The 27,852-nt window shown below is 35.4% G+C and overlaps 2 protein-coding genes and 2 long non-coding RNA genes across 4 annotated transcripts; 1 reads left to right on the top strand and 3 right to left on the bottom strand.

Annotated features, from left to right (window-relative positions):
- Nucleotides 1-288: 288 nt before the first annotated feature.
- On the bottom strand, nt 289-6,739 carry LOC125217590 (uncharacterized). Its single transcript, XM_089062042.1, has 7 exons — nt 6,712-6,739; nt 5,712-5,842; nt 5,563-5,658; nt 2,760-2,829; nt 1,903-2,003; nt 819-1,003; nt 289-735 (listed from the first exon to the last, which is right to left on the bottom strand). Exons 1-7 carry the CDS (start codon nt 6,737-6,739, stop codon nt 612-614), a joined length of 735 nt encoding a protein of 244 aa, XP_088918168.1. The 3' UTR covers nt 289-611.
- Nucleotides 6,740-7,304: 565 nt separating this feature from the next.
- On the top strand, nt 7,305-8,563 carry LOC125217592 (uncharacterized). Its single transcript, XR_007175758.2, has 3 exons — nt 7,305-7,632; nt 7,710-7,799; nt 8,140-8,563. It is a non-coding gene; the product is annotated as an uncharacterized LOC125217592 (long non-coding RNA).
- Nucleotides 8,564-12,725: 4,162 nt separating this feature from the next.
- On the bottom strand, nt 12,726-13,408 carry LOC148933920 (uncharacterized). Its single transcript, XR_016135953.1, has 2 exons — nt 13,349-13,408; nt 12,726-12,891 (listed from the first exon to the last, which is right to left on the bottom strand). It is a non-coding gene; the product is annotated as an uncharacterized LOC148933920 (long non-coding RNA).
- Nucleotides 13,409-22,059: 8,651 nt separating this feature from the next.
- On the bottom strand, nt 22,060-26,337 carry LOC125217591 (ARM repeat superfamily protein). The gene is made up of 8 exons (XM_089067799.1): nt 26,115-26,337; nt 25,769-26,029; nt 24,732-25,015; nt 24,508-24,636; nt 23,976-24,098; nt 23,136-23,243; nt 22,464-22,642; nt 22,060-22,383 (listed from the first exon to the last, which is right to left on the bottom strand). The coding sequence occupies exons 1-8, from the start codon at nt 26,263-26,265 to the stop codon at nt 22,260-22,262; spliced, it is 1,359 nt and encodes a 452-aa protein (XP_088923925.1). The 5' UTR covers nt 26,266-26,337; the 3' UTR covers nt 22,060-22,259.
- Between the last annotated feature and the right edge of the window lie 1,515 nt (nt 26,338-27,852).

The raw sequence follows: 27,852 nt of genomic DNA, 5'->3' as shown, positions 1-27,852 counted from the left end.
TTGGGAGTCGACTTTATAGGAACAATGTTAACAATGCCGCCACGTGTCTCTCTCTTCTCTGTGTACCCATTATCAATGGGGGAATAATCCTTTTTATTCTTTTTTAAATATTTTTGTGCAAACCAACTATATCTATGGACTATTTCCTCTAGAGAGGAAAAACATATCTATGAATTCCAAGTGAGCTCAAGCTGCTATAATATCAGAATTTCTAACAAAAAAGTAATAGTAGTAATAAAGTTTTTTAGTAGTACTACTGCTTAAAATGAATCACAATACCAACGTATATTTGCAAAATATTACTCCCTTCGTCCAAAGGAAGATGACCCATTTCTTGGACGACACGAGATTTTATGTAACTTTATTTTGTGTGTTGAGAGGAGAGAGTAAAGTGAGAGAGAGAGAATAAAGTAGAGATAAAGATGTTTTCATTTTAAGTAATGGGTCATCTTAGTTGGGACAAACTAAAAAGGAAAGTGGATCATCTTCAATGGGACGGAGGGAGTACTAGTAAAATAGATGTGATGAGATTACAACAGGTGAAATTCTTGGGCAGTGGCTAAAACAAAGCAATAGTATGAAATATGGTGAGGGAATATTAGTAAAGAAGCTCACAAGTTGTAATTGTCCAAACCTAAATCCCTAAGAGCATCGGTGGCAGCAGCTTTGCAGTTCTTGTGGGTTTGCTTCGCCCTTCGGATTAGTTGCTCAATGCCATTGTTAAGCAGAATTTTTCTGCACATCATAGTGCCAGCATCTCAGAGAAATTCATCGGTAATCATCGCATTAGCACGTATCAAAGTCGTAAAACTATGTACCTGTTTTCTGCAATCTGCATTCGAACGACAAGGTTCCTGATCATGAAACAAGAGCTCCTCTGCAGCTGATCCGACTGAGGAAACTTTTTCATAGTTTGAATAGCGAGGTCCCCGGCTCCAGATTCGATTACACGAGCTGCATTCTCTGGGGACCTCAAACATAGAGTAGTTATAATTGACATGACCTGTTCATCCAGGAAACACAGTCTGATGCATTAGGTACTTGTCGAATTCTAAATTAAGCATAAACAGATATTAAGTGAACAAAAAACACAGAGAGGTGAAGCATGCATATAAGAAACTGAAAGTAACGTCTGGTAGTTCGCACTTCATTTTCATGCTCTGTCATTTTATCCTTCTACCTTCTTTTCTTTCATTTCTGTTGGGGAGGGGGGACCATGGGGTTGAAGTAGGGTAAAGGTTGATTAATATTCAGGTTACATCTATAAAAGAATCTCCACTATCTTTCTTTGCTTTTAAGTTGGATTTTTTAAAACAAGAGTTTATATTATACTACTAAAAAATTAAAAGGTGTTTAAACGCCTCAAAAAGACTAATGGTGTATGTAATTACTATATGTTACAGATAATTATACATTGTAGAATATGACTAATTTGTTTCCTTATCTATCCAGGCATGGTTGCTACTCTAGGAACAACCAAACTATTAAAAATAGTCAAAAGCTTAAGTCCAACCAGTAGCAAAAAAGAAGAGTATGTTGTATTACTAGGTACTACAGATATATGGGGTTCAAGCAATTTTTTTCCATGGCATCAAGTTGTAAACTAACCTCTTTCCATTATCTACTACTCTACTGTATGTATAATGCATGCTACACAATATATGATATACATATTGATAATTCAACTTTATTAAAACATGTTAAGTAATGTTTTCCATTTTCTTGGTTTTAAGTTGGTTCAGAAACAAGAGTGTATATTATACTCCTCAAAAAGACTATTGGCGTATGTAATTATATGTTCAGTCCAACCAGTAGCAAAAAGAAACAGTATGCTGTGGTACTAGGTACTACAGATATATTGGGTTCAAGCATTTTTTTCAATGCAGCAAGTTGTATACTTACTTCTTGCAGCACCAAAGGATCATCTGAGAATCTCGCTGAAAGATTAACAAGCTTATCTGCGCCTCCCTTTTCAACAATAACGTTCTTATAAACATCACTTCCTGCAAGCTAATCAAACACATTAGACATTCTTCGAAGTTCCAGACCAGCACAAAACTACAAAGGATCTAAAAAACTGAAGATATACAAAGATAGTGAGAAATAATATTGGTGCCCAAGAAAGATATGTAAAAATCACTAAAATGGCAATCAAATAGGAATACCAACGGGATATGTTGTACATAAAAGAGATTCCTAACACTACTTTGAGAACAGAACAGGAGGAAATATTTGCAGCACTATAAGCATGAAGAATTAGCACTGTAAGAAAACACTAAACTATCAAATACAATTGATGGTTGCTAAAGCTATCCTACTAAAATGTAAACATATTCATAGACTGGTGCATGATGTGCACTGATACAAAATGCAGATAAACAGTAAGAATAAACAAGGGTGGCAAACTGGCAATACAAGTACAAAAATCTCAGGCACTCGCATAGTCGCATGTCTATACCAAGTATCAGAAACATAACTAATTCTCTTCAGTTATTACTTAATATGGAGTTAAAAGGATGTAGAGATTACCTTGCGTTTTAATATATTTTGTTTAAAACTATTCATGAACAATGCCACATGATTTTCTTTTTAGGTTTATTAATATATTTCCAGTTGTATGTAGGACAGTATGCCAGTCCAACAGCTATATCTAATGCCCCTGGCATTGATCACTACTCACATAGTCATGCATGGTAAAATTTGAACCCTAGACAACAAAGAACACAGAGCTTTTGATGCAGCTCTGTTTGCCTGCATACCACTATCATCAAGGCACCTTAGAATCACATCTAAACCCTCAACATCAGAAACGGACCTGCAAATCTCATCCTGCAATAAGACACCAGTAAGAGTGAGCAAGATAAATGTTAAAATTCAACATGAGGTAACATATCTTTCTGCTTCCTAAAACCAGAAGCCACATTCTTAGTACAATCTAAAGGGTGTTAAGTTGAAAGAACAAAGTTTTGAAATTAACAACTTTTTCTTCGCTTTATGAGTCGAGGGTGGAGCAGTAAGAATTGACTCTTAAAATAAAGGAGGTCAACTGCTTGAAAAAGGAACTATGGAGTACATTTTTTTATGTAATGTATTTGGAATTAATTCTAGTGGTGCCTCGAAACAAGGATGGCCACAACATGTAAACGTTCAGCCGTTTTGACATTATTAAACATGAGTTACATACCGCATGATGCGGCGTTAATGAAAAGAAAAAAAGAATCAGATACACTCTTAAATTCACAGCTACAGTTTTCAGAGCTATGCTAGCTGATATTAGACAGGGGGACTAAGAGCACTCCCAATGGTTTGGGGATAAACTCCCTTATTTCTCCCTAACTCCTGCCACATCAGCACCAAAATTTATCCCCAGTTTTTAGCCAACTTTTAGCCAACCTCTGCAATGGTTTCTCCCTTATTTCTCCCTAACTCAACATTTCATTTTTACATCATCACTAATTTAATTGTTTTATTTTTATATATAATAAAGCTAGCTTATTTAATTTATAAGATAAAACAAATAATAGTAATAAAGTTCGTTGTATTAAAAACGGGTACACATTACAACGAAGAAAATTAAAAAAAAAAAAAGTACACGAATGGAAAAAAAAAATCAAAAAAAAAATTCAAAGAAAAAAAAATTCAAGGGCGGTGGGCGCGGTTTCTATTTGCCCACAATTCTTCGATGATATCGTGTTGTAGTGCTTGATGGGCCTCCTTCTGGTGTATGTCCATGAACGCCTGGAACCGTTCATGTTCGTTGTGCGGTACACCCTGGCGGGCGGACTCGGTTGAGACACCGTGACTCGATGATGCAACACTTGGGTCGTTGGTGACGTCGAGGACGCCTTCGTGTTCATCATCGATGATCATGTTATGCATGATGATGCACGCATACATGATATCGGCAATATCCCCCTGGTAGAAAAAGCGCGTCGGGCCCTTTACCAGTGCAAATCGCGATTGGAGCACCCCAAATGCCCTCTCCACATCCTTGCGCGCAGACTCTTGCGCTCGGGCAAAATACCTTCTTCTATCTTCGAGTGGGCATCTGATCGTCTTCAGAAACACGGGTCATTGCGGATAGATGCCGTCAGCCAGGTAGTACCCCATGTTATGCACATTGCCATTGGCCGTGAATTCGATGGAGGGGCCTAACCCGTTGATCCGCTCGTTGAAAAGGGGCGAGGAATTGAGAACATTTAGGTCGTTGTTCGACCCGGCTATACCAAAATAAGCATGCCAAATCCAAAGCCGTTGGTCGGCAACGGCTTCAAGAATGATGGTGGGATGCGTACCTTTGTAGCCGGTAGTGAACTGGCCTCGCCACGCGGTTGGGCAGTTCTTCCACTGCCAGTGCATACAGTCGATGCTGCCGAGCATCCCCGGAAAGCCGTGGGTCCTCCAGTGCCAATCCAGTAGGAACTGGCAGTCAGCTGCGTCCGGCGAGCGAAGGTAGTGCTCCCCAAATATCTCTCGCACGCCCTGACAGAAATTCTTCAGGCACTCGTTGCCAGTCGTCTCGCCGCATTGCAGATACTCATCGAACATGTCGGCGGACCCTCCGTATGCCAACTGCCGGATGGCAACAGTGCATTTCTGTAGGGGCGATAGTCCGGGCTTTCCTGCTGCATCTCGCTGGAGCCGGAACTCGGGGTAACGCGCGGACAACGCATTAACAATGCGCAGGAAGAGGGAGCGGCGCATTCTGAACCGGCGACGAAATACATCTGCCGGATAACGTGGTTCCTCCGCGAAATAATCGGCGAACAGCCGATCGTGCGCACCAGTGTGGTTGCGAGGGATGTATCGGCGCCGCCGACGGATTGGCCGTTGGGGGGGTGGCTGCTGCATTCGAGCGATCTCGCTTTGTATGTAGCGGGAGATATAGTTGTTGATTGGGTTGTTGGCGAAACCCGCTACATCCCATCCGGTGGGAGCGGGAGGTACCTCTTCTTCGGAAGAAGAATGTGATATTTCCTCGTCGGACTGAGCACGAGACGATGAATCAGAACTCATTTAATAAAGATGGAGAGAAAAAAGATTGAAAATTTGTGTGAATGAAGTTTGTGGGTGATGAATGGAGGAAGAGGATGAAATATTTATAGGGGTGGAAATTAGAATATGACCGTTGAGGAAAAAAAAAAAAAAAAAATTGATCATCGCCGAAAAATCGCCGAACAGCTCCCCACAGTGGCCGGCGATGATCCGGCGATAGCCCGGCGTTAAAACGCCGCTTGGCGTAAAATCGGTAGGAATTTCGCCGAAAAATCGCCGAACTCCTCCCAATGGCCGGCGATAAGTCGGCGATATCCGGCGAAAAATCGCCGGATTTTCGCCGTCGCCATTGGGAGTGCTCTAAGGCCTTCATGAAGTGAATCTACAAGAACTTCTGCCATTCCCAACTTTGAGAACTTTCGAGCATAATTAAAAACCTGAAATGAATGTAGAGAATACCAGGATGGTAAGCAAAACCATAAAATACAGAAACAGCACTAGCTCCAGAAATTGCTGTTTGCAATAAAGGTTTTTCTGGAAGTAAACTTCCACAAAAAGTCGACTTACTTGTGAGGCTAGAACGCGATTGTCATCAGATGATAAGATGACGTGTATGGCTTTATATATGCTCGGAATGCTCCCTCCATTGTTTTCTTTTAGAATCTGAAATATTAATTCATCAATTTTCATGTCCATGTGAACGATTCTTTGAGAACTTCGTTTCCAGTTTCAGCTGCAGCGACAACTGAGAAACTGCAATCTAAGATCTTAACATCTTCTCTTTCATTGCTCAGAATACCTACAACTATCTTTGGGCCTCCATTTTCCTTAAATATTTCAGTAGGACCTGCACAAAAAAACAGCACAGATAAGATATTTCCTACCCATTAAAGTAAGCCAATTTTTTTCATTATTGCCCACAACATAACATATTGCTGGTATGGCTCAGAAAATTAGTCGGTAGAAATATCTTGTTCAGTCTGTAAAGAAAAAAAACAAGATTTATTGCATAAAATATACTATGAAACTCAAAAGTTTTGAACCAGTTGGAATATGAAACTGCATATTCAAAACTGCAAAAACTTCCTAAACTATAATGTAACCTTTCCTTTGATAACTCAGTCCACATAATGCCCACAGGAGTAATATCTAAACATATTATATTGGGTGGGATAGCGTAGTGTTGATCTTAAGGAGCTTAGTCCAAGGAGTAATATCTAAACATATTATCAGTGCATATTTAAGTCGAATTCTGGGAGATAAATGTCTGCTACCAATAATGCTTGTGGATCATTTGGATCTAAAAGATTAAGCTCATAAAATTGCATACAACTTGAAATTGTATTTCATTATCGTGAATAACGGAAGCCAAACCCTGGCGATACTCGTCTCGGAAATAATCAACTCCACCGCTCCATTTTTGGCTGCGTTTCCCGATTCTTTATCTCCGCAGCTCATCCAATTTCAACAGCTTCCTGCATCGATGACCGGGTCGTCGTTCAACAACAACAACAGCAACAATTATTCAAAGTGAATCCAAGGTTTTCACTGTAAACTGTTCCTTCATTTCTCTATATTGTGCTTCTATTGGGGAAAAGAAATTTGAATTTTTATTCGGTTATATATTATGTCAACAATCTACTAATGCAAACAATTAATTTATATTTTGAGGTGCTATTTCTGATATATAAAAAAAATAAAACTTTATGCATTCACAGTCACAAGTATCCAAGCCCATCTTCATCTTTCTCTAATTTCCTTCTATTTCATCAGCAGCCTAACTTACAGCTCGACGAGCCTAAAGTTTCGGAACCAAAACCTTAAGCTTATTTCACGGCTACGGTTCCAGTTCAAAAACCATCGATTTTGGTTACTATTTTGATCCGCCAGTTTCAACAGTATTTTGCTGATTCGGTTTCACGGTTTTTCTGGTGGTTTTTCGCAGTTCTGGAATTTTGGAATCTGAACCGGCCCATGGTTTCAAAAGTGGCGGTTTCGATTCCATTTAAATCTCACGGTTTCGGTTCGGATAAACTATTACTTCCTTCGTCCCGTAATAGGAGTCCTATTTAGTTATTACACGAGTTTTAAGAAATGTAAAGAAAAGTAGGTTGAATAAATTAGTGGAATGTGAGTCTCACTTATACTATATAGTATTAGTTTTATAACAAAATGTAAAGGAATAAATTGGTTGAATGTGGGTCTACTTACCATTAATGGTAAAAGTAAAATAGGATTCTTATTGTGGAACAAGTCGAAATGGCAAAACAAAACTTTTAGGGCTCGTTTGATTGCCCTGATAGGGTAAGATAAGCCCTCCTATCTAGGGCTTATCTCGTTTGTGATTGCCCTGACAGTAATGCACGACGACCCGGGATACAACCCCAACCCGAGAGAAATTAAGATACCACGCAATGTTTCCTGTATATGCGTATCACGGTCTTCCCCCCTGATAAGCTTGTATGCTATCGATCCTGATAGTTGGAATTGCACTGATTGCCTAAAAAACCCCTTTCCCTGTCGTGAATTCAAAGTTGTAGGAATAAATTTTATGAGCGGTCGAGGATATATGCGACGGAAATTTTAATCGACTGATAATCGTGTTCACCGATTCCTTCATCCGCCCCATTCCAGTTTGTAAGTCTTAATTTTTTTTTTTCCAATTTGGGATGATAATTACCGGTTTGCCGGTATTAACCACCATAATTTCGCAGCGGCTCCAAATTTGCTGTTTGCGCATTATACAATTGGGTATCTCTAATTTCACGCGGTTGTCGATGGCTAATGAAGAAAGTTCCCGAACGGTATGCTAAAACTTTGCAACAGAATCAAGTGTCCACTGATTGCAATTGAAATTGTCGATTGACCAATTTCACTTGCCTATTGCACATATTCATGATTGAATTATTTCAATTGCCGATTTCCATTGAATTTGATAGTTAAATTTGGTTAAAGTCAGTGAATTAGATTGTTAAATTTGACTCCTTAAAAGTATGGGTCTAATTCAGGATTGATTTAATTGAACACATCTTTGTAGTTGAGGTTTTGGTTTTGTTATGGTTTTTGTTGCTGAGTTACTACATTAGGTTTTGAGCTATTTTCAAATTGGATTGTGAGGTGTCTGCATATGGAATGCATTTTCAGGTTGCATGTCCGAATAATGACTTGACAACCGTGTTGCTCTTGCTTGAGGAAATAATTCGGAACTACCAAACTAACTTGTTACACATCTCGTTTATGATCACAATGTTATGCCCACAAAACCGCAAGCGTAAACGTTGGGATCGTCTAGGTCAGTCTGTGGTTTTAGACTCTATTCCGGCTCATGTTCGTCATCTGGATAGACTATTTCGAGAATCAGATAGGGCATGTGTGTATAACTTAAGAATGGACAAAAACCATCATACATTGTGGCTTGAAACAAGGGCGTTGTATGCAATTACATACCTGATGTCTTATAATTTAGTGGTAAAAAGTTTCCCAGTTGAATTTGCAGAATTGTGTTTGTGTTGCAGCATTTAGCCTTCCTCGGCGAAGAGCAAAAAAGACTGGCGCGAGAATAAAAATTTGGGCGCCTTATGGATGGTGTTAGGTTTTGAAGGACAAAATTGGATATATACAAATTGTATGAGGGCAAATATGGCAAACATGTTTCTTATCATTAGTTTCCATATGGCAAATCAAAGACAGTATAAGCTATCATAAGAACTATATCAGGGCAAACAAACGTCGGAGTAAGATACGGACTATCAGCTATATCAAGCAAACCCCTTTACACCTACCCTATCTCATCAACCCATATCATGCTAATCAAACGCGCCCTTATTGTGGAACGAAAGGAGTATTTACTGAGATCCAAAACAAATCCGTCTAAAATGAGACCATGGCATACTCTTGGCCCATGTCATCACTGAGAATTTGATTATCTCAATTATGAAAAATAAAATAAAAATGATGTGATTTAACCTATAACAAAAATCTGTTTGCAGAATGTGCAAAATCTCAATATAAAAATATCAGACCATGTGATTTCATAAATGCTATGTGGCCACATTATGGTAACCATAAAATTGGTTTAACAGAAAAAACTTGGTCCATTTATGATTTCCGGTTCAGCTGTAATTTCTTTAGACTGTTATGTCCCTGTAGTATTTGGCTAGATTAATTGCCTTTTTAATCTCTTTTTTTTTCTGAAATCTTTCTCCCGCCAACTCCCGCGCTTCTCTTTCCACTTTCCTTCCCTTTCCCCATCAAAAAAATTCGCACCTCGAAGAAATACCTGGCCGATGCAGCGATGATGAGGAAGTGTGTAGTTGTGACATAACGTTTTTTTTTAACTTTTGATTTTTTGGATTCTGTAAAAAGTTTAAATATATTTTGTAATAGTATTGTGTGAAACTATCGATTGTTATATTTATTTGGTCTCTGTAAAAAATTTGGATAGATTTCTGGTAGGATATGAAGAAGAGATATTTATTGGTGTGTGCACAGTACGTGTTTGAATAAATATCCAAATGGGTTCATTATTTTTTTTCTGGTACTACATTTCTGTTGATGCCTAATTGTATCAAATTAGTATAATAATTGATTCAGTAATCTAAATTTTTATTATATTAATCTTATCATTCAGTTAATTGATTTAATTGAATTGAATAATATATCAAACTAGAAGATAAATTGAATAAAATATCAAATCATCCCCAATTAATCAATTAGGTAGAAGATTTAGTTAAATGATCATTGAATTAAATCAGAATTTAATCTAGGATCAAAGATCAATTAAAATTATTTATTATATATCAAATTAATTTCATATTCAATTGATTTATTGAATTATGGAGTATAAGATAAATTGAAAAGCTAAAATACTCTCATGTCTAAAATTTGAATTGATTGATTTAATTGAATTAAATACTCCTATTAAACTAGATATCCAAGGACACATATCCAATTAAATCAACTATAAATTACTCAAAATTAATGAATTGGATATAATATTTAGTTAAATTATTACGTTAAAATTTAAAATTCGGATGTTAAAATATGATCAAAGATCAATAAAAATTAATTATATCAAAATATGATAATATCTTACTGAGATATTGAACTGTGTATAAATATAAGACACATGGATTAGTACTCAGTTAAATCCAGATGAATGATAAACTACATACCTTATGTGAGCACCACTCTTGTTTGATGCACGTTTAGTATTGTTCGTTTTAATTTATATATTTAGTTTGATTTTAATACATTAAATGTTATTAAAAATTTTAATTTCATAAAATTCATAAAAATCAAAGCTCGATTTGCTCGTTTTCTCTATAATTTCAAATAAATTAATAGAATAACAAATCGAGCTTTGATTTTTATGAATTTTGTGAAATTAAAATTTTCAATAACTTTTTTAATATATTAGAATCAAACTAAATATATAAATCAAAATAATAACACTAAACGTGCGTCAAATAATAATGATGCTCACATAAGCTATGTAGCATATCAATCCTCGTTAAATCTAAAATTTTATTGCATTAATCTTAACATCCAAAAATGATTAATTTAATCGAATCAAAGATCAAACTACATCCATTAGATATAAGATAAACTGAATCAAATATAAAAATTATCCCATTAATTAATCAATTGGATAATACTACTGTTTAGCTAAACCACTTTTATCATTATTTATTTTGCTTTATATATTTAGTTTGAATCCAATATGTTTAAAAATATTATTGATATTTTTAATTTTATAAAATTCATAAAAATCAAAGTTAAATTTGTTCGTTTTCTACATAATTTCAAACGAACAAATAAAACAATAAATCTAACTTTGATTTTTATTAAATTTTATAAAATTAAAAATATCAATAACATTATTTCCTTTGATGTAATTGAATCAGAGATCCAACTATATATCCAATTGTATCTGTCCGACAAAAGATAAATTGAATCAAATACGGAGTATCAAATTATCAAATTGGACATACTAAGATCAAGTCATTCAATTAAAATCCAAAACTTAAGCTTAAAAGTCAGTTGAATTGTTCAATTTAAATTATTTAAAATTCTCAAATATTCAGTTTAATTTCTTAACAAACGAAGTTCTAAATTAATTCATAATTTCTCAATAGAATAAAAAACCAATTCGAATATCCAACTTCTAAATCAAGACAAAATTCATCTATTATATCTTATGAGATTGATTACCGTCCAACTTTAATCCCCGTGAATCTAAAAAAAAGTTCTTTCTTTTAGTAGTTGTAAATTTATAGTAAAAATATCCTTCAGTTGTCATGAAGGATTATTATATAATAATCCATCAAGGATTAAACTTTAAGATTGTTTTAGTTGGAGTGGACGACTATAACTAATTATCACATGATTATTCATATATAAATAAGTTGTGAGATTATATCTCATAAACTAAACACAGTACATATTTAATTCCGATATATAATCTTGCAAATCGAATAGTCTCTAAGAATATTATTTTTATTTTCTATTGTATTAGTATATCATTTTCATTATGAACGATTTTTTTATTTCAGATTTGTTAATATACTATTGTACCATAATTAAGCTTTATAATTATATATATTTTGAGTTTATAAATAGATTTTAATTCTATAATTTAATTTCATAGTAATACAAAAATTTAGGAGAAAATACTGCCAAAAATTGATATTGTATTTAGTCATGCTTGTTGTACACGAGAGCTTACTTTCATGGAACAAATTTTATTAAAAATATTATGATACGTTCAGACTATATGATAAAATAACTTAATCGATTGGGCATTTGAAAAGAACTACATTAATTAGTGTCTGCTTTGATTCAAATTCCAATTAGAGGCTATTAAATAGGCTGTAGTTATTAATGTAACTTTATTTCAAAATTTGAAATATACAAATTCCCCCTTTTCGTTCTGAAAATTGAGATGAGAACTAAAACAAAAAATAAGGCAAAGGATATATAAGTAATTTTAAGTCATCCACTAACTATAACTAATATTTTATGTATTAATGTACACATAAATTTACTAATTTAGCCTTGTGTGGCTGGCCATAATGTGACCATTTAGCATCACTCTTTTACAAAGCTTCAAAAAATTTAAACCATTAATGGAGATTTCCCAACAAAACATTTCAAATCCACTTCACAGATATTAATGCGGCACTTGAAAATGATGAATGACAATCCCGATTCATTAAATACGATTCAAAATCTCCTAATTACAATTTACACACAAAATTTATCTACAATATATGAAAGAAAAATTACCTAAACCATATCATGAAAAAATCTAGCTAGCTAAGGCAATAAAGAAACGTTTCATATCTTCCCCAAAATGTTATCTTTGCTTCTCTATGTAAACATGCCTGCATTGTGTTCACCGTGAAGGAAAATGAAGAAGGGAGGGACAAAAAATAAGCGTGCTCCTGGGAGATTCAGACTTTAGACAAAAGTAGTGGAGAATGGGAAGAAGCATTGGATTTGTTCACTGTGGGGGAATACTTTTGTCACGCCCGTATTTTCTAAGGATAGAAAACACGGTTGATCGCGACTAGGGGATGATTAAAAAAGCGGGGAAGAAAGGGGGAAACACACATCTTTGACCAAAATATTTAAATAATTGAAATAACTTAGAAAACAACATAGTATCAATTCAACAAAGTACCAATTCTAAGAAACAAAGACTAGAAAGTAGACAATTTTGAAAAGAGTTAGGTTCTCAATACTAAAACAATTTTAAAGAAAAGACACCTAGCGGAAGCGTTCAAGACACGGAAAATGTCGAGTATGAAGACACGACATATCCAACAATATTAAGCCAAACACAAATAATCCATGAATTCTGCTCAACATCCTCCACGCCCGTCGTCGCTCAATCTGCACATTAAGAAAAACAAATATGCAGGGCTGAGTACTTGATGCACTCAGTGGACACATGCCAAATCAGTTTGTCAAGCCATAACGAGTGATCTTGGGGGTTTTAATTGAAAAGAACCCAAGTCACTAAAATCATCTTTACATAAATTTCGGTTGCAACCATTTTTCCATCACCATCACCATCACCATATCTGAACATACATGACAAGGAATGTGGCCACGAACCAAGTCACTAGATCGGCCAACTTCAAAGAGATAGCGCACGATCTACTGGGTGTACACTAGTCCGAGCAGGGTTTGCGGCCCTACTGGGACCCGAATTCGATTAAACATACATGGCATAGCCACTTCAGATAGGTTCATTCAAACACAAAACATGGCAAGACAAACAATTTTCACCTCCTTTCACATAAAAATAGTATTTAGGACATAATCCTTATTTAAAAGGAAAGCCCACCTCAAAAGCTTAGCTCCTCCACAAACTTCCTGTCCCAACCTCAACAACGTGCAAAATTTCACCCTTTTCGAAATAACATGATATGCAAAAATCAGGCTTTGCTAAATAATTTAATTTAAAGACAATGCATACTCCTAGGTGTGCCTAGGTGTGCGTGAAAAATTTATCCCTCGTTCACAAATAACACAACAAACTCATCAATCAAGCACAAAACCCAATAATGGCCAACATACTTGACCTCTCGGTTTTTACTAAAAAAAATAGTCCAAGTGATTAAATTCCAAACATCATAAATTTCAATTATTGAATATACTAGTTCTGCCCAAAATAAACTGGTTGGCAAAATTCAACAAACATAAAAATAAAGCAATAGGCAGTAGCTAACAAGCATGCTCCCAGCAGCCCACGTCTCTCTCTCAACTCTACTTTAATTTCAAATACAAATAAGAGTAGTGCTAAATAGCCACATTATGGCCAGCCATAAACTTAAAATATTAATAAAAAATTGTACATTTATTGCTGATTCACTTTAATTTATTTCATCTAGAAAGAAGCAATTTATTTTGGACTATATTATCCTTTAACATTAACACTCCAATACATAACAAAGAGAAATTTAACCCTCTTTTCAATTCTTTTAAGTTGATTTCGTATCACTTTTTATATTTTTTTATTATTTTAGTATTGTTATTTAAATTTTGAGTAAAATTAATTTTAAAGTAATAATATAAATATCTAATGATATTAGAATTCAATTGTTACTAATTATTTTTGTTCTCCTTTATACTCCATAAAATAAGTCAACTATTAATAATTAGTATTTACATAATTATAACAAAATATATGTAAATATTATATTAGTATACAATGCATTTATAAAAAAGGTAATTCATTTTTTAGAGGGGACAATGTTTCAAGACTAAAAGTATACATAGAAAATATCTTATCCTGGAAACATAAATTTGAAAAATAGAAATTACTTAATTGAAATCCATTAAATAAATTAAAAATCCTAGATAATTTATAAAGCTAAGTTATGACAAAGACTCATATATAGTTTATAATCAGTTTAATATATTCAACAATTCAATTTAATAAAAAATGAGTAGTATACATTATTATTTGAAATTAATATCGTTCAATTATATCTTAATCAGTATAAACCCTCAATTGTTATGACGTCACATCTTAATATTATCAATTAAAATGTTGAATTGAAACATAATCATCCAATTAAATAAATTAAATTAAATCTCCCGTTGAATCTAAGATCAATATAAAACCATAATTATTATTATTATTTGTATATCATAAATTCATAATACAACGTCATATATACTAGTCCAGTTTAACCATATATTAACTCAATTACTAATTGGAACGATCACACACTTATACCAAGATAAGTAGATTAATCATATTTAGTTTCAATTTTGATCACTAATTTAATTACATGTTTCGATGATTATAATTTATAGGTTATTTATTACTAAGAGATTAATTCAATTTTTACAACAAAAATATTGTTAAAGATATTTTTAATACAACTAAACTAAAGACGTTAATTTATGTTCTTAATAAAATGATCTTTTGTAGTGTATGAATTATTATAGTTTGTGAATATCACCATTTTATATTTATAAGTCAAACTAATTATCGATAATTTAATTTACTATCACTCATGTTAATTAGGATATCAATTTGAGTAGTATGTAATATTTTTATTAAGTTATATAATATCATGATATGAAATTTCCTCAAAGAGAGAGTTTTTATTTTTAAGAGACGACGAATTAAAAAGAAATGTTTTTTTTTGGGGGGACTGAGGAAGTACTTTAAATCAACGATAGTTTTATTCAAATAGTTTAATCAACAGTAATAATACTACTATTATTACATCTAATACACTAATTATCATGTACATTATGTAATAAGAAATTTTAGTTGATCTTATCTTTTATGGAGAATTTATATTAATCACAGATTTATTCAAATAATGGAGTGTTTAAACAATTCACAAAATATTAAATAGTACTAATATATGCGTATGTAATACTAGTAGTTAGTATATACATATCACTAGTATACAAATAAATATATTGATTTCGAAGCTATTTTAATATATATTTCAATGATTAATAACAAATATTTATTGTTATAAATAAATTCAATCAATATAAAACTATATTAATCAAAAAAAAAACTGAGTTGAAAACAAAAGAAATATAAATAACAGATTGTAGAATTTGAAATTTACTACTGCAGTTAAATAAAAGGGTAATAGTGAAAATATTGTTTGAGCATTAAATAAAGTAATTAAATGATTTCAATTCATAGTCTTTATATTTACTAAAATGCCATTTTATTATCAGCCACATTATGGCCACATAGCATTTCCCTACAAATAAACTCAATTAATCAATAAATTATACCAACCCACTTAACAAAATTTAAGAATGAAAAAGAAACTGCGTAGCTTAATATTAAAACTATACTCCCATCCATCAGCACGTAAGCTCACTTCCCAACACTTATGCTTATCTATTTTAAGTATATATTCAACTCTACAACTTTTCACAATGGAAGGGGAAATATTAAATGGATTTAGTATAAATACTCCCTTGCCACACGTCCCCCTGTTAAACAACTATTCAAGAAGAAAAATTTAATAATCAAATATACTATATTACTCCCTCAAATACTACACGTCTACTACTCCCTGCCACCTACTCACGACAAACTCTCTATCACAAAAGTACAAAAGAAAACTTATTATATACAAGAATTTAATCCCATATACTCCCTAATCCAAAGCGGACTGACCAGAAAATAATAAACCAAAGAAAAAGTACTATATAAATACTCCCAGTCCAAAACGTCTTCTTCAAAGTTTCAAACAACAAAACTCTTTCTTTCCCTACTGTTTAATTCAGAAGACAACCAAACACTCAACAACAGGCTCTCCCTCAAACTCTCGTTCCAAAAAAAAAAATGATGCCGCAGCAGCCTTCGTCGCTGCTGCAGTCACGGCCTATCCGTCACCGCCACTGTCCGCCACCGATCCCGGCGGTCAGCTCCTCCGTCGCGGCACCGCTACTCCCAACGGTAAGTTTTCCTCTCCCCTTTTCCCAATCCAAACTTTTTATTTCAAAAATTTTAATTGCTCGATTCAAACATTTTTGGGCAGGCAAAAGTATTTCCAAGAATTGGATCGAAGATAAGCAAAAGACAGTTTCTAACTTATTAAAGATCGAAGCTTTGGGAGGAGAGTGTCAATCAAAAAGTTGCAGAAATATTCAAACAATATGCTCTGGCTGCGATCCGTGATCTAACGTGATTATGCAGAGGATTTAGAGAATAAATGGTATACCTTTGGGAAGAAGAAAAACTTGTTAGCAACGGGAGGGAATGAAATCACAGCTCTCTCGTTTCAGAACTGCAATACGACGGAATTGACTACAAGATTAATATGATTATGCAAAGGTTTATTATTCAAGAGATTGAGGAGAATTTACCTTCACGTGGGAGACGAGAAAGAATTGCAGCACATTTTTGAAAAGGATCGTGAATGTGTATTTTATAAGCAAAACTGATAGAGATTTTCATGGATTTAGTGGTTGGAGAGGTTTTAGGGAGTGGGGGTTTTTTGTGAAGAGGAAAACGTGTAGAATAGGATTAGAAGAAGGAAATATTTTTGACTGAGTATTTGACTGCAGGAAATAAATAGGGATTTTGAATAAATGGCTATATTAAAAGTATCCCAATTGAATTAGGATAAATAGCATAGGAGAGAATAATAATAATAATAATAGACAAAAGTGATAGGCCCAAAAATATATGAAATTTAGTGCTTAGATTTAATTGTGGTGTTTTATTATTTTAGTACTTTGGTGTTATTCCAAATACTTAGACGAACGCCCAACTTTTCCATCGACGATTCTCACAATAAACTCGTCAACTGTTTTCACCACACAATTAATCAACAACCAAACAAGCATTCGAAAATTTCATTCGCAACTAATCAAAACGAAGACGGTATTTTAATCAAGGTCTATCACTCGCTCGTTCTCAAAACAAAACTAATCGAAAAAGGTACTAAAAAGACGGGTGTTACAACTTTTCAATTGGTCAACTCGTCGAGGATTGTCTTGACTAGAGGTCACCAAACCGAACCGGCCCGGAACCGTCACCGGCGGTTCGGAACCGTGAACCGGAACCGCGGTGACGGTTCGGAACCGGATAAGGTTCGGCGGTTCCGACGGGCCGGTTCAGGTTCTCAAGAAATGAAGAACCGTAACCGGCGGTTCGTCGGAAACCGGCGGTTTGCCGGTTCCGACAGGCTTTTTTTTTCAATTGTTTCAACTTTAAAATATACAAATACAATTATATTAATTGTATTTGTATATACTCTAATCGGTGAAGAAGACTTCTCTATAAGACTAAATCCGGGAGACTTTGACAATTCTACTATGATTGTTGATTGTTAAATTAAACTCAACAATTAAGGTTGAATTGCTAAAGGTATCCTCAATTTAGTTATCTAGAAACATCTCATTCGCCGACTAAGAGTATATATATATATATACTATCTATTTACATTTATAATTTATTATTTTTTACTTCAAGTTTTTTTTATTTAAATTGTTATACTCCCTCCGTCCCACTTTAGGAGTCCCGGTTTACTACTTTTGGATGTCCCACTTTAGGAGTCCCGGTTGGAATATTCCATAATTGGTAATAGGCCACACATTCCACTAACCTTTTTCCACTCACATTTTATTATAAAGCTAATATAAAAAGGTAGGACCCACATTCCACTATATTTTTTCACCAACTTTCCTTTATATTTCTTAATACCCGTGCCGAACTCAACCGGAACTCCTAAAGTGGGACGGAGGGAGTACAAGCTAACAAGCATGTATTATGTTATGTATTAAGTCTTTTGACTCTTTTGTAATTTCAATTTTCAACATTTGTATTTGTAATATCGACATATCGTTCAAATTTGTATATTTGTATCAATAAAATTCCAATTGTTCAACTCCAATGTCGACTTCTACTCTATTTGTCAATTGTCATTCTCGTTTTATTTATTTATTCGATAGTAAAAGACTACAACTACAAGGTGTAATTTGTAATAAGTACTATAAATGAATAAATTTTTAAAATAAAATTAAAAAAAAAAAAACAAACTTGAACCGGCGGTCCAAATCGGAACCGGCCCGGAACCGTCTGGAAACCGCCGGTCTTGAACCGGCGTTGAACCGTGTCCGAACCGGTTCAAGGACCGGAACCGCCGGAACGTAGGCGGGCCGGTTCAGGTTCTACATTTTTCCGAACCTGAACCGGCGGTTCCGAACCGGGAACCGGCGGTTCTTGAACCATGGACCGTGGTGACCTCTAGTCTTGACGATGCGAGTGTTCAACGGCTTCTCCAACAACAGTTCAATCCGGCGGCCTCAAACTCCGCATTCTTTGGTCCGTCTCAACGGGAAGTTACCTCGACGATCATGCAGTCCACCCCAATAAATTGTTAATTTTTATTTTATTTTAGTGATACTAAAATAAAATAAAATTTGAAAAATAAAGACATTATACATTATTTATTACCTTTGGTCTAATCATAATGGACATTTCCATGTCCATTACAACTACATCAAATATGTTACCCGCAATGAATAAATTCATTCCCATTATTTACTATTGTCGTTTAAATCCTAAATCTAACTAACAACTTTTCTTGGGTTTTACGAATGATGTGGTCGCCGCCCACGTGGTGGGAAAAAAATAAGTGCTCTCATGGTGGGCAACGACTACATCATCCGTAAAACTTAAGAACAGTTGTTAATTAGATTTAGGATTCAAACGACAATAACAAATAATGGGAAGGAATTGCAATGAATTTATTCATTGCGGATAATAGATTTGATGTAATGGTAAGAGTATCCACAATGGCAATAGGCCAGTCATAGGCTAGCCACAAACTCCTCCTGCTACATCGTCAGCACTAAAATATCTCCCGCCACATCATCAGGACAAGCAATAGGCTAGCCATAGGCTAGCCACATCAAACAAAATTAAAAAAAAACAACTAAAACTTTACGGAATTAAAACACAAAATACGGAATTAAATTTATGACACAAATACGGGAAAATTCATTAATTTTATTTAAATAAAAAAAAGTACATTAACTAAAAAAAATTACATAATATAAAAAAAACCGGACTTCCACACACGAGCCCCCACCCCACTCTACTCTCGTCGTCGCCGCCGCCGTCCTCGCCGCCACCCGGGACCCCAAATCTGCGGCATCTGAGCCCGCGTCTGATCCTCCCAACTGTGCCGCGGCGGCATCCAAATCGACCCGCATACTCTCGAGCATTGAGTGAAGAAACCTCTTCTCCACGGGTCAGTTGCCTCCCTCCATTCAGCTAAGATCTTGTGCATTTGTTTACGCGTTTTTTTACGCGCGCAGAAGGCGAGCTCGGTTGGCGACTTGCCAGCAGGGGGGATGCCGACTGGACCTCTTGGGACCCCTGGGCGACTCCCCTCGTTGCCCGTTGCGCCCGCCTTTGACCAACCGGGCGAGTGCGGTGAGTAAACAATGGAGGGGACGAGAACTCCTGAACATCCTCAGGGAGGTCGTGGGAACCGCCGCTACTGCCGCTGTAATCACCGGCATAGTTCAGCCGCTGCTTCTTTGGCCAGCCAGCATCGACACCCGCCCGAAACTTCTCGGAATCCATCAGCACCAGATAGCAGTTCTAGTAGGTGAATTCCTTATACAGCCACGATACGGGAAAGGCTTTCTCCGCTATCCTCCTGCAGTACTCGTCAGTTTGGCCACTGGTCTTCATGCGGAGAGCGTTGGTGTACAAGTCAACAAATTGGGAGACCGCAGCCCTGATTCGCTCCCACCCCTTCCGACACTCCTCCCCGTTGTATGTCTTCCTCTGCGGGCAATTCCTCTTGTAGGCTCCTTCAATTTTAGCCCACATGTTGATGATCCTCTGATTGTTCGAAACGTGGGGATCATCGCAAAAAGACACCCAAGCCTTGGATAGCGCGACGTTCTCATCATCCGTCCACTTCCTCCGTGTCGGGCTGTCGTCATCAGTCGGCTGCGACGACCACCTTTTTGCCCTTCTTCTTCTTCGGTGCGCCCCGCCCCCGCCCTTGACCGACTCCCCATGTATCCTTGGGAGTGTCATCGTATCGATCGACTCGTTCCAACAACTCCTCTAAGGAGAAAGTCTCATCTCCAGTGGATTGAGTCTCCACTAGGGTCGATGTGTGGGAAGATGTAGTCAATAAATCAAGACTGGGGCGATAGACATTGCCCCCCTCCCCCGGTGTCCCCTGCATCACGGGCTGCACCCCCCGCCTGCCACCCTGCATCATCTGCGGCATCATCTGCATCCCGGCTCCCCAACCGGGCATCATCTGCATACCGGGTTGCATCCCCGGTACCCCCTGCCCGCCGCCCTGTGGCATCATCTGCATCCATGAGACTTATATACTAGTTTCAGTTTTCGCTTGACACGATGTGGGACAGTTATATGTTGTATTTTTAGTTTCAATTGCCAACAAAAATTGCATTACATGTATGTTTATTGCATATTTAATATATTTTGGTATATTGACGTTTTGTGAGAAATGTGCAAAATAGAGCCTCAAAAGATATCAAAAAGTTGGAATCAAGTCTGGAGGAAAAGAGTTAGCTAGCGGTCCGCTGGGCCTCAGCCAACGGCTGCTGGAGTCCATCGACCATCGAAGAAACAACGATTTGCCTCAGAACACGACCAGCGATTGCTGGAAGTTGTCCCAAGAGAACGCAGTCTTTTTAACTAGTAGTCCATTAAAATAAAAATAAAATACTTCATGTAACTCAAGCTAAGAAAAAAATAACATAGATATAGAAAAAGAAAATGCAAAAAAAAATGCTTTATCATAATAACTACTCCATCCATCTCCTACTGATTGTTCACTTTTGCCATTTTGGTACGTTCCATAATAGTGAATTCATTTTTCTTTTTAGTAAAAATACACATTTCTTCTCACTTAGTTTACTCTCTTTTACTTTATTCTCTCACCATCTCTCTAACTTTTTTTCATTTTCTACTTTATTATTTATTTATCTAACTCACTAAACATAAATTTTCTTAAGTCGGGTGTCGAAAAAAAACGTCACTATTACTATAAAACATAGGGAATACTATTTAAAAACAATAGAACTATAGTGAATGAACTAAATGCAATTGTACCAACTAATTGCAAGTCATTTGACGCATGAACATATGCGTTTCATGCATCGCTTTCTACTATTGGAAGTCGACTTTGTAAGAACAATATTAAGATAGCCACCACGTAGCTCTCTCTTGTATGTGTAACCATTACCAATGGGGTATCCCGTATCCCTTTATTAACTTTTACCGTAAATTTTTATCTAGCATAAATTTTATATAGTACTATTATTTATGAGTTAAATAAAGAAAGAATAAGAAAAGAGAAAATAAATTAAAGAAATTGATATATCTATTTTAAAAATGTGCCATTCAGAATAAGATCTCAAAAAGAAAAATATGTTACTTGAAGTGAGAAAAAGGGGCGTTATCAACATCAACAGACTATTTCCTCAAGAAAGGAAAAGCATATTGGAATATACTAAAACAGATGTGATGAGATCAAGGTAGAGATGCTAATAAAAGAATTTTCTAACAAAAACAATATTATAAAGTTTTTTACTTAAAAAATAAGAACCACGATACCAACATATACAAAATATCTATCTGCAATATACTAAAACAGATGTGATGAGATCATGACATGAAATTACAACAGGTGAAATTCTTGGACATTGGCTGAAACAAAGCAATATTGAATATGATAATGGAATAACAGTGAAAAAGCTCACGAGTTGTAATTGTCCAAACCTAAATCCCTCAAAGCATCGGTGGCAGCAGCTTTGCAGTTCTTGTGGGTTTGCTTCGCCTTCCGGATTAGTTGCTCAATGCCATTATTAAGCAGAATTTTTCTGCACATCATAGTGCCAGCATCTGAGAAATTCAATGGTAATCATCACAGTAGGAATATCAGAGTCGAAAAACTATTTACCTGTTTTCTGCATTTCGAACGACAAGGTTCCTGATCATAAAACAAGAACTCCTCTGCAGCTGATCCGACTGAGGAAACTTTTTCATAGTTTGAATAGCAAGGTCCCCAGCTCCAGATTCAATTGCACGAGCTGCATTCTCTGGGGACCTCAAACATAGAGTAGTTATAATTGACATGACCTGTTCGTCCAGGAAACACAATCTGATGCATTAGGTGCTTGTTGAGTTCTAAATTAAGCATAAACAGATATTAAGTGAACAAAAAACACAGAGAATTGATGCATGCATAAGCATAAGAAACTGAAAATAACGTCTGGTTGTTCGCACTTCATTTCCATGCTCGTCATTTTTTAAATTTTATCCTTCTACCTTCTTTTCTTATATTTTTGATGGGGAGGGGGGACCATGGGGTTGAACTTTAAAGTAGGGAGTCCATTCCACCAAATGAACTTTGAAGTAGGGAGTCCATCTATAAATGAAGGTATAAATGAATCTCCCTCTATTACACCCAAATGGAGTCCATTCCACCAAATATAATATCTTTCCATTATCTACTACTCTACTGTATGTATAATGCATGCTATACAATATATGATATACATATTGTATAATGCATACTGCAGATATATTGGGTTCAAGCATTTTTTTCAATGGCTGCAAGTTGTATACTTACTTCTTGCAGCACCAAAGGATCATCTGAGAATCTCGCTGAAAGATTAACAAGCTTATCTGCGCCACCTTTTTCCACAATAAGGTTCTTATTTACATCACTTCCTGCAAGCTAATCAAACACATAATATTAGACATTCTTCAAAGTTCCATACCAGCACAAAACTATAGAGGATCTATCAAACTGAAGATGGACAAAGACATGAAACGAATTTAGGCAAAGGTGGTGAGAAATAATTCTGGTGCCGGAGAGAGATAATATCTATTAGAAAAATATTATAGAAAATCCTAAAATGGCAATCAAATAGGAATGGCATCGGGATATGCTGTACATAAAAAAGATGCCTAACACTACCTTTGAGAACAGAACAGGAGGTAACATTTGCAGCACTATAAGCACGGAGAATTAGCACCATCAGAAAACGCTAGACTATCAAATACGATTGATGGTTGCTAAAGGTATCCTACTAAAATGTAATCTTAGACTGATGCATGATGTGCAGTGATGCAAAATGCAGATAAACAATTAGAATCAACAAGGGTGGCAAACTGGCAATACAAGTACAAAAAAAGTTCAGACACTGGCATAGTCGCATGTTTATACCAAGTATCGGAAACATAACCCTCTTCAGTTAATATAGAGTTAAAAGGATGTAGAGAGTACCTTGCATTTGTACTATATCGTGTTTAAAACTATTCATAAACAATTCTACAAGGTTTTCTATTTAGATTTCTTAATATATTTCCAGTTGTATATAGGACATTATGCCAGCCCAACAGCAATATCTAATGCCCCTGGCATTGATCACTACTCATATAGTCATGTATGGTGAAATTTTTGCACCTTAGACAACAAAGAGCACAGAGCTTTTGCTGCAGCACTGTTTCCCTGCATACCACTATCATCAAGGCACCTTAGAATCACATCTATACCCCCAACATGAGAAACGGACTTGCAAATCTCATCCTGCAATATTAGATGAGTAAGAGTGAATAAGATACGCATAAAAATTCAACATGAAGTAACCTATCTTTCTGCTTCTTAAAACCAGAAGCCACATTCTTGGTACAATCTAAAGGGTGTTAAGTTTAATTAGCTAAATTTTGAAATTAACAATTTTTTCTTCGTTTTTTGAGTCGAGGGAGGGGGGGCAGTAAGAATTGAGTATTTGAGTTTTTAAATAAGGAGGTCAACTGCTTGAAAAGGGAACTACATTTATTCATGTAATGTATTTGGAATTCATTCTAGTGGTACCTCAGAACAAGGATGGCCACAACATGTTAACGTTCAGCCGTTTTGACATTATTAAACATGAGTTACATACCACAGGATGCAGCGTTAATGAAAAGAAAAAAAGAATTAGGTACACTCTTACATTCACAGCTACAGCTTTCAGAGCTATGCTAGCTGATATTAGACAGGGGGAGCTAAGGCCTTCACGAAGTGAATCTACAAGAACTTCTGCAATTCCCAACTTTGAGAACTTTCGAGCATAACCAAAAACCTGAAATGAATGTACAGAATACCAGGATGGTAAGCAAAACCATAAAATACAGAATCAGTCACTAGCAAGTAAACTTCCACCAAAAGACGACTTACTTGTGAAGCTAGAACGCGATTGTCATCAGATGATAAGATGACATGTATAGCATTATATATGCTCGGAATGCTCTCTCCATTGTTTTCTTTTAGAATCTGGAATATTATTTCATCTATTTTCATGTCCATGAACGATTCTTTGAGAACTTCGTTTCCAGTTGCAGCTGCAGCGACAACTGAGAAACAGCTATCTAAGATCTTAACATCTTCTCTTTCATTGCTCAGAATACCTACAACTATCTTTGGGCCTCCATTCTCCTTAAATATTTCAGTAGTTTGGAGATCTGCACAAAAAACAGCACAGATAAGGTATTTCCTATCCATTAAAGTAAACCAATTTTTTTCAGTATTGTCCACAACATATCATATTGCTGGTATGGATCAGGAAACTAGTCTGTAGAAATATCTTGTTCAGTCCAAAAAACAATAGATTAAGGTGTCGTTCCATTGCCATGACTAAGTATCATGGGATAATTCATCTATGATTAAGTTGTGAGATTAATTAGTTGGATGGGTGGCTATGACTAATTATCACATGATTATCCGTCTAGAATTAAGTTGTGAGATTCAATCTCATGAACCAAACACAATACATATTTGATCCCGAGATATAATCTTGCAAACCGAATAGCCCCTAAGTGTGTCAAGTTAAAAAAGATTTGTTGCATAACATAATGATACTCAAACTTTTGAACTATTTCCAATTGGAGTATGGAACCGCATATTAAAAACTACCTAAACTATAGTGTAACCTTTCCTTTCATAACTCAATCCACATTATGCTATTACGTCCATTTATATTGGGCTACCCTAGTGTTGATCTTATGGAGCTTAGGCCAAGGAGTAATACCTAAACATATTATCAGTGTATATTTAAGTCCAACTTAAGTGAATTCCGAGAGGCAAATGTCTGCTATCAATAATGCTTGTGGATCAGTTGGATCTACAAGATTAAGCTCATAAAAGTGCATAGAACTCTTAATTTTTTTTATAGTTCAGTTCCTTTAGATCAAACATTATGGCAAAGAAGTCTATACCGTGAATAACGGAAGCCAATGCCTTTAATCCTGAAGCCAAACCCTGGCGATACTCGTCTCGGAACTTTGCACAAACACAAATAATCAACTCCACCGCTCCATTTTTGGCCGCAATTGCCGCGTTTCCCGATTCTTTATCTCCGCACAAAACTCTCAACTCATCCAATAATTCAACAGCTTCCGGCAATGGCTTTTCCTCTCTCAATTTCCCCAAACACTCGATAACTGGATTACTTTCTCCTGGTACGGAGGTCACAATTCCTTGACAAAATTAAAAACAAAAATGAGTGAGAAATGTAGTCCCCGCAGCTAGTGAAGAAATCTGAGTGTGGTCGGAGTTACAAACCGGATAGATCGACGCCTTGAAGAGTGAGTGTCTGGATAGCGTCGTTGAGAGCTTCAGCTGGATCCATGCCGAGATCTTCTATGTTTTCCTCCACCATTTCGTCGAAGGCTTTCTGTGAAACTGTACGCGCTGCCGCCTTCGCCGGTGCCATCTTGTGCCGCCGATCGGGGAGAGAGAGAGAGAGAGAGTAGCGGTGGTGATTCGCGATTTAGAAATTTGAATATTAGCGGGCTGAGATCATATTGAAAGGGTTTGGGCTAAATTTTTGGTTTGCGCGAAAATTCGTAGCAGCCCATAAAACCGCGACAGAGGGGAATTGAGTATTTAAGGCTTCATTATAACTAGTATATCCCCGCTCGTTGCGCAACAGACAAGACAAAATTCGTAGTAAATCATATACTAACTCGTGTGAGATATGAATAATTTATTACGTATTCATTTAATTACAATTATAATTTATTACTGAATTGTCAATGGAGAATACATATATACTCCCTCCGTCCCACTTTAGGAGTCCCGGTTTACTATTTTTGGGTGTCCTATTTTAGGAGTCCCGGTTGGAATATTCCATAATTGGTGATAGGCCTCACATTCCACTTACTTTTTCATACTCACATTTTATTATAACTAATATATAAAAGTAGGACTCACATTCCACTATCTTTTTTCACCAACTTTTCTTTGTATTTCTTAAAACTCGTGCTGAACTCAACCGGGACTCCTAAAGTGGGACGGAGGGAGTATAAAATATGGAATAAAATTTGAAATATCTGTGTATACCTATAATTTATGAATACAAATATTCTTATAAATTTATGAATACATACTATCTTATAAATAATTTGGACAATCAAATATCCAAATCGATAATAATAACAACTGCGGTGCATCCATTGTAAAAAAACATGAATTTAATTTTTCGTAGAACAACACAATGAAGTATATTAATGTTTTTCTATTTATTACTATCATACACTATTATTTTTTTATTTACTTTAGCAGATATTATTATTATTATACATCTTACCTTATTTGCACTATTATGATATTACTTTCTTGAATTAGTTACTATTTTTGTATATTTAAGAATAAATATGATGTTGTATGTACAATATTAATACAATATCAATTCTTTGAAATTACTTCAGAATAGTTGTAAAGTAAACTATCGACTTATAGTACTACTACATATAAAAGCACATGACAACATTCTTCAAATTTACTACTTCATAACTTGAAATATATGTGTCACACTTTAATCTTTGCGAGGTATGAATAAATGAAATTAGTCAAATATTGTACTTTGTTTTATTTGGGGGGAAATTTCATTTATTGCAAAATTCTATCTGTTTTGTATTATGTTTATGACACTATTATAGATAACATAATATTCATTACAAATATTAACATCTATAACTTAAATTTTGATTAATTTTGCTATGATCTAGTATATCCCCAGCGCGTTGCGCAGCTGACGAAATTCGTACCAAATCCTATAATCCGTGCGAGGTATGAATAAAGGAAATTATTTAACACACTTCGTGCCCAAAAGTTTTGTACGATAATACATCAATGATAATTTTATTAATCCCTTCCCATTCTTCCATTTTTTTAATTTTCTTAATGACACCTTTCCACAATATTTCTTCCAAATTTAGAGTAGTACTTGATAAGGCTCGTTTCATGCATTGGTTTAGGGTTAAAATTCTGTGCATTTGGGGCGCTAATGTGCGTTATT

Source organism: Salvia hispanica, chromosome 1, assembly GCF_029641045.1.
Source record: "Salvia hispanica isolate PSC_SH4W2 chromosome 1, Shi_PSC_v1, whole genome shotgun sequence".
Lineage (NCBI taxonomy): Eukaryota > Viridiplantae > Streptophyta > Magnoliopsida > Lamiales > Lamiaceae > Salvia > Salvia hispanica.
This window is presented reverse-complemented; position numbering and strand designations above follow the sequence as displayed.

Bases quoted from the DNA above. Each gene is read 5' to 3' on its own strand.
- LOC125217590 (XM_089062042.1), bottom strand. From the start codon at position 6,739: ATGAAGATGGGCTTGGATACTTGTGACT. The intron at 5,659-5,711 runs GTTCTCAAAGAA...TTAATATTTCAG, and splicing joins CAGCTGAAACTGGAAACGAA to ATTCTAAAAGAAAACAATGG. The intron at 2,830-5,562 runs GTAAGTCGACTT...GTCTTATTGCAG, and splicing joins ATCGCGTTCTAGCCTCACAA to GATGAGATTTGCAGGTCCGT.
- LOC125217591 (XM_089067799.1), bottom strand. From the start codon at position 26,265: ATGGCACCGGCGAAGGCGGCAGCGCGTACAGTTTCACAGAAAGCCTTC. The intron at 26,030-26,114 runs GTTTGTAACTCC...AATTTTGTCAAG, and splicing joins TCAAGGCGTCGATCTATCCG to GAATTGTGACCTCCGTACCA. The intron at 24,637-24,731 runs GTAAGTCGTCTT...CATTCATTTCAG, and splicing joins ATCGCGTTCTAGCTTCACAA to GTTTTTGGTTATGCTCGAAA.